Here is an 11,029-nt window from a genome sequence, read left to right on the forward strand (position 1 = left end):
ATTCTCAATTGTTATGTGTAGGTTAGTTTTATCTCTCTTATTTTATTGTCATTTCCGCCCCCCCCCCACACACACACCCAGGGATATGTCTATTCTCTTGCATTCCCACAGCTTTCAGTGCATTGCTCAACATACAGAGTACGTACTTGTTGATTTTAATGTATGTGTGTTTGCATACGTGCACAGCAACTGGGTAGAGGACGTGGGTGCGTGATGCAGTGTGCATTCCTCCTCATCCATTTTCCCTTGAGTAGCTGCAGCCTGGATGCTTTCCTTCTCGGGGGAGGAGGTAGAACCGCTGACCCTTTAACAAGTTGTGCCTCACAGAACAGGTGTCTCCCCCGCCTCTTGGAAAAGAGGGATGGTTGGATACTTAGTGACATCAGACACCGACTAATGAGAAATCAGGCTTCGGCAGACGAGCCAATGGGAGGTCGAGGGCGGGCCCGGTTTCCTGGGAGCCCGGCGGGCCGGGCTAGTCCTCCAGCCACAGCAGAGTCTGCCGTTCACGCTTCCCGCAACAGCCCCCGCGACTCCCGGCAGCTCCAGTAGCGGCGCAGTTCCCCTGCCCGCGCTTCTCCCGGAGGCACGGCGCGGGCACCCCCCGTCGCAGCGCAGTTCCCCCGCCGCTCAGGATCCGGCCGTGGCACGGCTCATGCCTCCAGGCGCGGAGCGCTCAGGTGGGCCGGCCGTGGCGGGGAGATAGGCCCCCGGGGGCGGCGGCGGCTGGACCATGGCCCGGAGACCCGGGGCGCCGGCCGCCTACGGGGAGGACTTCTCCTTCGTCAGTCCGCTGGTGAAATACCTGCTCTTCTTCTTCAACATGCTCTTCTGGGTGAGGCTCGGGGCTCGTGGGGGCCCCTGGGCTGCAGGGCACCCCCTGGAGGGTTGAGTGGGCTGCCCGCGCTGAGCAGAGGTCGTCCCCGGATGCCCGGTTCAAGGCGAACGTGGTGAGCGGCACTGCCGAGTTTTCTGAGAAGACCGTACTTTGGGGTAATTTATCCTAGGCAGAGACACCACAGTGGCTCCTTGTCTGCAGAGCGTGTTGGGGTGGGGGATACGCAGGGGATTCAGTGCAGACTTCTGGGTATTCTCCTCTCGGCATCGGATGAGGGTCTGTGTCAGGCCAAAAAGGTGGTTTTGAGCGTCAGGAGCGGGTTTTCCTGTTGGCCCAAGGCAGACCCACTGACACACTCATGATTAGGGGGTTTTTGGGGGCTGTGGCCCTGCTGGCAAAGAAGAAAGAGGAAGGAGGGAAACCCAAACCTTCCCTCTCCCTTACCTCAGAGAGGATGAGTTAAGGGGCTTTCATCTCTTCATTTTGCAGGCCTCTGCTGCCCTTCCTCCCTCCAAAGGCTGAGAAAGGACAGGAAGAGCCTCCAGGTGTGGATGTCTTTCCCAGAACTGTCCCAAACTTTGCCCCACCTTTCTCAGGACCAGGCTCCATCCCCGGGAGTTTGGCAGTCTTCAGCTTCTTTAAATAGACCCTGTGTTGGGCTGGAAGTCCAGGGGTCCTTTCAGAATCTTCTGCTTGGGGCTGGAAAAGTAGAAAAAATATTGGACCGGGGCTGCCTAGATTCTCATCCCCACTCTGCCGTTAATTGTTGACTTGACTAACCTGGGCAATATGTTCACCTCTGTAGACCTTAGTCTCCTCCTCCATAAAAATCCAGCATGATCAAGGATGCCAGAAATACTCCGCTGGAGCTGAGAATGCAGCTGGACCAGATCATGAAATGCTAGCTCAATCCTGTTTCAGGTCTAGAGAGTCCCTGAGCCTCTCTGGGTTTGAGAACATTGGGAGATCCACCCCCTTTCCCCAATTTTTCTTCCAGCACCAACTACACCAGAGCTGCTGCTCTAAGAGCCTGTTGTGCTTGCCCACCTCTGCCTGAGACCTAAAGTTCAGACTTGCAGGAGGGAGGAGTCTAAAATACGTTTCCTAGGAGAGGGAGCAGACTAGGCAGCTAAGCCAGTTGCTGGAAAGGTTTCACAGGGGCCGTGGTGTGAACAGACACAAAGTACATAAGTGCTAGCCCGTTGGGAAAAATGAGAGAAATCCCAGAGGGTGGTGATGACAGCTCATTCTCAGCCATTGTACTGGGAGAAATGAAGTTTGAACTCCTAACAAATTCTCAGTTTTAGAACTGGAAAAAAAAATTGGAAGACATCTTGTCCAGTACTCGCATCTTATATATGAGAAAGCCAAAGCATAGAGATGTTGTTTTATCCTAGTCCAACAGCTGGTTAGTGGGCTTGATCTGGTGATATTTTCTATTGAACCACAGTGCCTCTAGGGGAAGTCCTTGGCCCAGATGGCTGCTACTGTGGCTGGGGTGTTAGCAGTATTAGTAGTTAACTAGTCAACACAAGTTCCATGGTGTAGGTTCTGTTTCAGCTGGAGGTCAGGCGAGAACGGAAGAAAATCTCACCACCACTCTGCCAGGCTGGGGGATGTCCTAAGGGGAACCCCCCACCTAAAAGCAAGTTCCTGAGAACCCTCTTACATGCTCACTGAGTGTCCCAGGCCAATGCATGCCATCCTCAGAGCCAGCGCCGCATCCCAGGGACCTCAGGTCCTCACTCTAACTTCCTCTATCAACCAAGGCTTTGCGTGCGTCTTCTTTGGAGCCTTTGGCACTTCACTCTTATCTGTGCTCCCCAGCTACAACAGCTGGGATCATCTGGTACACTTGTGTTCTCAGTAATTTTCCTGGACTTCCCCGCTCTACCCCACCAGCCTTTTGCCAGATAAATGACTTTGGGAGGTCGCAGGAAGGGAGAGAGTTTGGCTCCATATACCCATTTATCTTGGTACAAATGCTTCATTCAGGGTCAGAGGACCTGGCTAACCAAGCTGGCACCATCCCAGGTTAGAGGAGAGCCCCTTCTCGGCCCTACTTTAGACTCATAAGAAGTCATTGGCACTAGAAATGGCACACTGAAGGACAAGAGGCCCAGTTTCTTTCTGGCACCCACTTACTGTGTGACCGCAAGCCATATCTGTCTCTCTGTCCTTAAGCTTTCTCCTCTAAAGGAGACATTTTTTTCTGCCTCTGTGAACTGTTTAAAGATGAATGCATCACTTTGGGAACTGTTTTCTTCCTTCAAGAGCTGAGGCTAGATCTAAGGATGCATCTTTTTTGTGTCCCGGTATCCTTGGGACATTGACCTTCCCAGGGGACAATACTCTTTCAGCCACTTCTCCCCCCAGGTCCAGAGCCGCAGAGTTTATTCCACACAAGGCCAGCTGGAGATGAAGAGCTGCTTGCCCAGACCAGGGGTCATTTGTCTTCCCATCCCCCCTTTAGGGACTGGTTAGTGTGGTTTCTTTTTTGCAGGCTTCCACCATCCCAGTCAAATTCCCCTCTTCTACTCAGCAGGCACCTGAGTGCCATGGCTGGGAGTGTCAGCCCCCTCCTTTTCCAGACAGAGTGCGTATTCTGGCCAGGCGCTGGGGAGCTGTGTATGGATGGTGTTTGTGTCTGGGCCTGGATCGCCTTGGGATGGTAGCCAGCACTGTCGGGGCTCCTACTCAGTGGTGGCAGTGGCTACCCCTGCTACTTCTCTTGGAGCCCGGATCCTTGGGGCATTTGGTGTCTGACTCAGAAAGCTCCTGGCTCCTTTGGGACCAGGACCTATTCCACCTGTTCATGTTTCAAATCTCACTTCCCCTTTTGCCCAGGAGTTCTGATTTTCTCCCCAGAATTGTGCTGCTGGGTTACTGATTGTTAGGATCCCATGGCTTGGAGAGTTGGCTTAAGATCACAAAAGTTGTATTTTAGTCTTTCAGTTAAGAAGTCGCTGACTTTCTTTACCTCCCTGTATTGGACAGCTCTGTGCAGAGGGAAGAGAGTGGGCTGGTACATGCTTTATCATCTTGGGCATATGTTGGCAGGAACATTATCAGTGCTCCCTACAGCAACCATCTCCTTCCTTGCTGATCCTTTTCCCACCCAGGGCAGCAGTTGGGATGGCTTTTGAGTCAGGCAAAGCCCAGAAGCTCAGATCTCCTGCCTCTGTGTCTCAGCTGAGGCTTCCTTAGTGGCAATGCCTCAGGGCTCCCATGGCACCTCATACATATTTTGATTGTCAGATCTTTCTTTACCTGTGCTGCAATTATGTGTTTCTATTTTTCTCCCCCTCTAGACTTCAGGCTCCCGAGGGTAGAGACTGCCTTATTCACTTCTGGATTCTCAGTGCCCAGCTGTGTTTGGCAGAGAGTGGGTACTTATTGAATGTTCATTGAGTGGGGAATGAGAGAGCAGAGCCTACAAGGTGGAGGCATGATGCCCTTCCTCCCTCTCTCATGGACACTAGCCTTTCAGGATGCAGCACAACGTTAAGTCCTCCAGCATTCTTGGTTGGAGTATTGCCCTGTGTTCTTTTCTGCAGTGGTCCTGGCACCCCTCCCTCAAGCCAGGTCAGAAAACATGGCAGCCATCCCCTATAGTATCTCCCTCAGGGCCTAATTACCACACACAGCACACATGGACCCCCTTCCAGGTCTTCCCTAGGCGGATCCAGGCCTCTGGTGAGGTATCTTCATCAACAAATTCACTTTCCTGCCTAGGACCACTGTATTGGAGTCCCCAGGGCACTCAGGATGCCCCAAACCACCTGCAGCACTATCTGTTGTAACCTGGCTCAGAAGCCATGAGGAAATGATCAGGCACCAAGCCTGGCAAAAGCCCCTCCTGAGTGACAGGGTCCCTTATGCCCCCATCCCCCCACCACAAACACACACACACACACACACACACACACACACACACACACACACACACACACACACATAAATATGAACAGGGGCAGACCACTACTTAAATATGCTAGGAGGCAGAGCCCATTTCCTCCCCCATTTTCCCCCTCCTTCCCCTATAGACTAACCAGGCTGCAGTAAATGAATTATAACATTATTATTTTTTTAATATATAAATTTATTTATTTATTTTTGGCTGCATTGGGTCTTTGTTGCTGCATGCGGGCTTTCTCTAGTTGCAGCGAGTGGGGGCTACTCTTTGTTGCGGTGCGTAGGCTTCTCATTGCGGTGGCTTCTCTTGTGGAGCGTGGGCTCTAGGCGTGCGGACTTCAGTAGTTGTGGCTCGCGGGCTCAGTAGTTGTGGCTTGCGGGCTCTGGAGCGCAGGCTCAGTAGCTGTGGCTCATGGGCTTAGTTGGTCCGTGGTACGTGGGATCTTCCCAGACCAGGACTTGAACCCGTGTACCCTGCATTGGTAGCCGGATTCTTAACCACTGAGCCACCAGTGAAGTCCCTATCACATTATTTTTATAAAAACAACAACAATACCAAGAATGAAGACAAGAACCACACACTTTGCTGTCAAGTCACATGCATGCCTTCTTAACTCCCTAGATAGCTCTGTTTGCCTTGTACCAAGTAGAAAATCATAAATTTCAAGCAGCCTTTAAAAAGAATAAAAGAAAAGCATCTCTTAGAGTCTCGATAGCAGGCTGTGTGTCAGGCTGGTAACTCCAGGCTGTGAGTTTGTGTGTTTATACTACTTTGAGCACTTGTGAATTTTCCTTCCTCATTTATACCCTTGGAAAACCAAAACCAGCCATGGCCTAAGGAAGGAGCTAAAGGGTTGGCCCAGACATTGGAGAGGAAAGAGCCCTGTGGACTCCTCTACTCCAGCAGGACAATTCCATCCTATCCAGAGGGAGAAAGCCAAGAGCCAGTTTCACACAGATAGTTGCCACTTCAGAAACCCAGGAACAATGGTGGTGCCAGGATGACCACTGTAGGACCAGTGTGTGCAGATCCTGGGCAGTGAGAGAGGAGGCCCTACTTTAGGGCTAGCAGGATGTGATTTCTTTGACTTCATCCAGAAATAAGGATAGAAAGGACTGAGGAGCTGGAGGTACAGACCCCTCCCTCCCAGTGTCCCTCTGGGAAGGGACAGTGTTTTGATTCCCAAGCAGGGAATCACTCTACTCTCAGCTGTTCCCCACCGCCACCTTCAAAAGGACAGGAAAAAGATTTATTCCAAAGAAGAGGTGAGGACTCTGAGACAGATCCACCCAGTTCATGCAGACTGGACTTTAGAATGTGGAAGGCGGACAGGCCAGGCTTTCTCTCGGTGGCTGGCAGGCCCTGGGTGGTAATGCCCCGTCTGCCCCTTTCAGGAGCCGTTCCAGGGACTTCCCTCTGGGTCCTGCAGGGCCTTCCTGATGCTGTTTTACTTACCCCTGCCTGAGCCTGCCCAGTCTGGAGATTACCCACTGCTCACCCAAGATAACTGCAGGCAGCTCCTTCCCACCTCACATGATGCCTGGAAGTGAATACACATGTCCTGGTAGGAGACAGAGAGGAAGGCAGCCATGTGACTGAGGTCATAAGGCTCTGGAGCCATGTGGACCTACATTCCAGTCCCTCTTTAGCCACTCACTCACTGAGTGCATTCGCCCAACATCAGTTCTATAAAGTGGAGATCCTAACACCCTCTTGGGGTTGTGGTCACAGTATACATACAGTGGTTAGTCCAGTGCCTGGCCCTCAGCACTCAAAAAAAGGTAGCTGTTACATCGTTGTTAGAATTGGCTCCTAGAGCCAGTTCACCTTTTGGGGATGGACTTGGAGAGCTAGGATGAGTGCTCCTCCTGACGAGTGGCAACTAGGTGGCGATTGAGTCTAGGTAAGGGCCAACCCTGAGCCTGACTTCCTTCAGCCTTGAACACCCTTGCTCACATTCCTACTGTTAGCCAGAGGGAGATGACAATTAGTGGCATCTTTATATTTTATAGTTTACAAAGAAGTTTCCTATATATCATAGGAACAGAGACTCCACTGTTGTCTTTAAGGACCTTCCCTAGGTCCACTCCTCAGAGCTTTTCACACCGCATTGGTCTTAAGGTACAATCCAGTGGAGATGGATTCCAAGAGCTAATTTGCCTGTAATTATCGGCATTTGAGCATTAGAGCCAGGAGAAGAGCTCTTGTTCAGGACCTCAACTTGGGGCCCTATAACCACTTATCTCTTAGTATTGGTGGCTGTGAAGGAGTGTCCTAGGGGCTAGAATAAGGGTTTTCCTCACATCAAATCATAACTGTCTTTTCCTGATTTACAGAAAAAAAAGTCAAGATAACGGAAAGACTTTTCTCCATTTTCTGTTTTCTCCCATCTTCTCTCCAAGACAACAGCTGCTTATCTGCCACCAAGTGCAAGCAGAAGGCAAAGGGAAGAGGACAAGTAGCAACAAACATTATGGAAAACTAGGAAACTATTTAGAGTATCGCCATATTATTTTATGAGATGCAGAGACATACGTCTAACAGCTGAATCACCTGTTAGTAAAATTGTTCCTTATTTCTGTGATAGAAATTAGTATCTCATGCTTCCTCACATTACACATTGAGAAGGACACATTATCTGTGTAACAGTCCTGTCAAAAATATGTCGTCTGGGGCTTCCCTGGTGGCGCAGTGGTTGAGAGTCCGCCTGCCGATGCAGGGGACACGGGTTCGTGCCCCTGTCTGGGAAGATCCCACATGCCGCGGAGCGGCTGGGCCCGTGAGCCATGGCCACTGAGCCTGCGCGTCCGGAGGCTGTGCTCCGCAACGGGAGAGGCCACAACAGTGAGAAGCCCGCGTACCACAAAAAAAAAAAAAAAAAAAAAGTCATCTGAATCTAATTGGGAAGAAACAATCTGACATCCAAATTGAGGGACATTAAGCCAAACAACTGGCCTGGACTTACCAAAAAAAATTTCAGTGTCAAAAGAAAAAATATCAGAACATGTGTTGGCAAGGATATGGAGAAATTGGAACCCCGTACATTGCTGATGGGAATGTGGAATGGTGCAGCTGCTGTGAAAAAAGTTTGGCAGCTCCTTAAAATATTAAACATAGAATTACCATATGACCTGGCAGTTCCACTCCTGGGTCTATACCCAAGAGAACTGAAACCAGGTATTCAAACAAAAACTTGTCCATGGATATTCATACCAACACTATTCACAATAGCCGAAAGGTGGAAACAACCTAAATGTCCATCAGTGGATGAATGGATAAACAAATTGGGTTCTATCCATACCGTGGGATATTATTAGGCCATAAAAGTTATTGAAGTCCTCTTACATGCTACAACATGGATGAATCTTGAAAACATTATGCTAAGTGAAAGAAGGCAGACACAAAGAGCCACATATTATGTATTCCATTTATAGAAAATGTGCAGAATAGGCAAAACCATAGAGACAAAGTGGTTGCCAGAGGTTGGAGGAGTGGAGGGAATGGGAGTGACCATTTAATGGGTACAGCGTTTATATTTGGGGTGATGAAAATGTCCTGGAACCTGATAGTGGTGGTGGTTGCATAGCAATATGCATATACTTCAGGCCACTGAACTGTACACTTTAAAATGGGTAATTTTGTGGTATGTGTATTTTACCACGATTTTTTAAAAGTCGGTGTCTTGAAAAACCAAAAACAAAGAAAAGAAAAAAAAGCTGTGAAACTGTTCCAGGCTAAAGGAGACTTGATCACTAAATGCATGATCTTTGACTGGATCCTGAACCAGAAAAAAGGGGAAAAAAAACCAGTTATAAAGGACATTATTGGGATAATTGGGGAAAGTTAAATATGACTGTAAATTAGATAGCAGTAGTAGCATATTAAAGCTTCAAAAAGAATCTGATATGTCAAGATCGTATAGAGTACACCAACAGAGCACTGTTAGTGCCTTGTCATCTGAACAGTTTTAAGATCCACTGCCATATGTTTTGGTGTAAGCAGAAATCACCCTGATTAAAGGTTGTAAAATTGCATGCAAGTGAATCCCAGTTTAAGAAAATATGATATTAAAAAGTGTGGATTTAAAAGACTAACAAATTGAAGGTGACTATGTTTTAAATAGATTTCATTTTTTAGAACAGTGTTAGTTTTGCATAAACTTTTGAGAAGATGGTACAGCGACTTCCCATATATCCCACATCCAGTGTCTCTTATTATTAACATCTTACATGAGTATGATACATTTGTTACAATTAATGGCATTATCATTAAGGTCCACACTTTATTCAGATTTCCTTAGTTTTTACTTAATGCCCTTTTTGTGTTCCAGGATCCCATCCAGGATATTGAATTTCATTTAGTTGTCATGTCTCCTTAGGTTTTTGTTGGCTGTGGCAGTTTCTCAGAATTTCCTTGTTTTTGATGACTTTGATAGTTTTCAGGAGTACTGGTCAGACATTTTGTAAAATGTCCCTCTATTGGAACTCACCTGATGTTTTCTCATGGTTGTACTGGGGTTATGGGTTTGGGGAAGGAAGAGCACAGAAGGGAAGTGCCATTTTCATCACATAATCTCATATATCAATGACCTCTGTTGATGTTGACCTTGATCACCTGGCTGAGGTAGTCAGGCTTCTCCACTGTAAAGTTAATCTTTTCCCCCCTTTCCATACTGTTCTCTTTGGAAGGAAGTTACTATGTGCTGCCCACACTTGGAAATGGGGAGTTATGCGCCACCTTCTTGACAGTGCAGTACCTCCATAAAATATTTGGGATTCTTCTGCGTGGGGGTTTTGTCTTTTCTCCCCCATTTATTTATTTATTATAAATAAATGGGGGAGAAAAGTCATTTATATCAGTATGGACTCATGGGTATTTATTTTATATTTGGGGTAGCAACTCCATACTCTTTTATTTTGATGTCTCTTTGGCATAGCCACATGAATGTGGGGTTTTGTTTTTGTTTTTTGTTTGTTTTTGAGCATTTACTTACCTTCTGGCACCACAAGATGCTCCAGACTTATCTATTTCCCACCCCAGTCCTAGGATCAGCCATTTCTCCAAGGAGCCCAGGGGATGGCTATTTTCTTTATAAGGTGATTACTCACCTTACATAAGGATAAAGGTACTGGTGCGTGCAAATTATTTTATATAATTTGACTGACAGCTCTTCAAGAACATGCCTTTGGCTGGACTCAGCTATTTTAAAAACTGTCTAGCTTTTGAAAGTTTCCAGCAAGTCTTCATTCTAGCCAGAATATGAAAAGCTATTCTAGGAAGAGAAGTGTCTTTATCTCCATTCCCATCATGAAAGGAGATCATTGGTGATATTGTAGGGTGTCATAAGATTTTGTAGCAAAGACTGATATGTTGTAGACAGTACCCGACAGACTGGAAATGGGGTTTGGTCCAGATATTGCCACTGCACCCATGTGCACTTGGTCAAATATCACTTCCCTCTTTTGGCCTCATCTGTAAAAAAATGGTGAGTGGCTGAGTTCATTTCTAAGCTTCTACTCAGCTCTAAAATGTTATGCTATTAACAGCAGCAGCACTAACTTTGGAATGGCAGCAGCTTTGAGGAATTCAGGGTGGGAGATGTGGGCAGGAATAGAAGTGTGAAAGGGCAAGCTTGACTGCAGGATAAAGAGGCAGATCAATGACAGAAATGCAGAATTTTAGAGTTAGCTAGTGAGTTCCAGGTAAGCAGTATCATTAATGATCATATTAAATATTAATGATAATATTAATGTCTTAGTCTTGTTTCTCACATAGCCAGCACCTACTGCTCTATATCCCCAGCTGAGTGTGCTTTAGGCTTGTGGTTCTCGAACTTGACTGCATGTTGGAATCGCCTGGTATGCATTCAGAAACACTGTTGCCTGGGTTCTGATGCCAGAAATTCTGATACACTGGGTTTGGGGTGCAGCCTAGGCGTCAGGAGTTTTTAGGTTCTCCTCCGTGCCCCCCATTCTAATGGCAGCCAAGGTTAAGAAGCACTGCATTAGGCCCTAGATGCTCTTTGCCCCCTCCCATGTAACAGATACGTCTCCTTAAGGGCAGGGACCACATCTTGCTCATCTTTGCAGTCCTCAGAGTATCTCCTACATAACAGCTGATGAATTGAATTTGGATAGTATATTAGTTTCCTGTTACTGCTGTAACAAACTGCCACAAACTTAATGGTTTAATATAACACAAATTAGTTTTCTCTTAGTTCTGGAGGTCAGAAGTCCAAAACAGGTCTCACTGAGCAAAAATCAAGATGTCAGCAG

The 11,029-nt window shown here is 47.4% G+C and overlaps 1 protein-coding gene across 1 annotated transcript in view; it reads left to right on the plus strand.

Annotated features, from left to right (window-relative positions):
- Positions 1-502: 502 nt before the first annotated feature.
- TSPAN33 (tetraspanin 33) overlaps positions 503-11,029 on the plus strand; it is a 17,949-nt gene continuing 7,422 nt past the window's right edge. Inside the window, exon 1 of the mRNA XM_007469702.1 lies at positions 503-835. Within this exon, the coding sequence (XP_007469764.1) occupies positions 734-835 (102 nt within the window). The 5' untranslated portion in view covers positions 503-733. The remainder of the gene's footprint in view (positions 836-11,029) is intronic.

Source organism: Lipotes vexillifer, unplaced genomic scaffold, assembly GCF_000442215.2.
Source record: "Lipotes vexillifer unplaced genomic scaffold, Lipotes_vexillifer_v1.1 scaffold1329, whole genome shotgun sequence".
Classification (NCBI taxonomy): domain Eukaryota; kingdom Metazoa; phylum Chordata; class Mammalia; order Artiodactyla; family Lipotidae; genus Lipotes; species Lipotes vexillifer.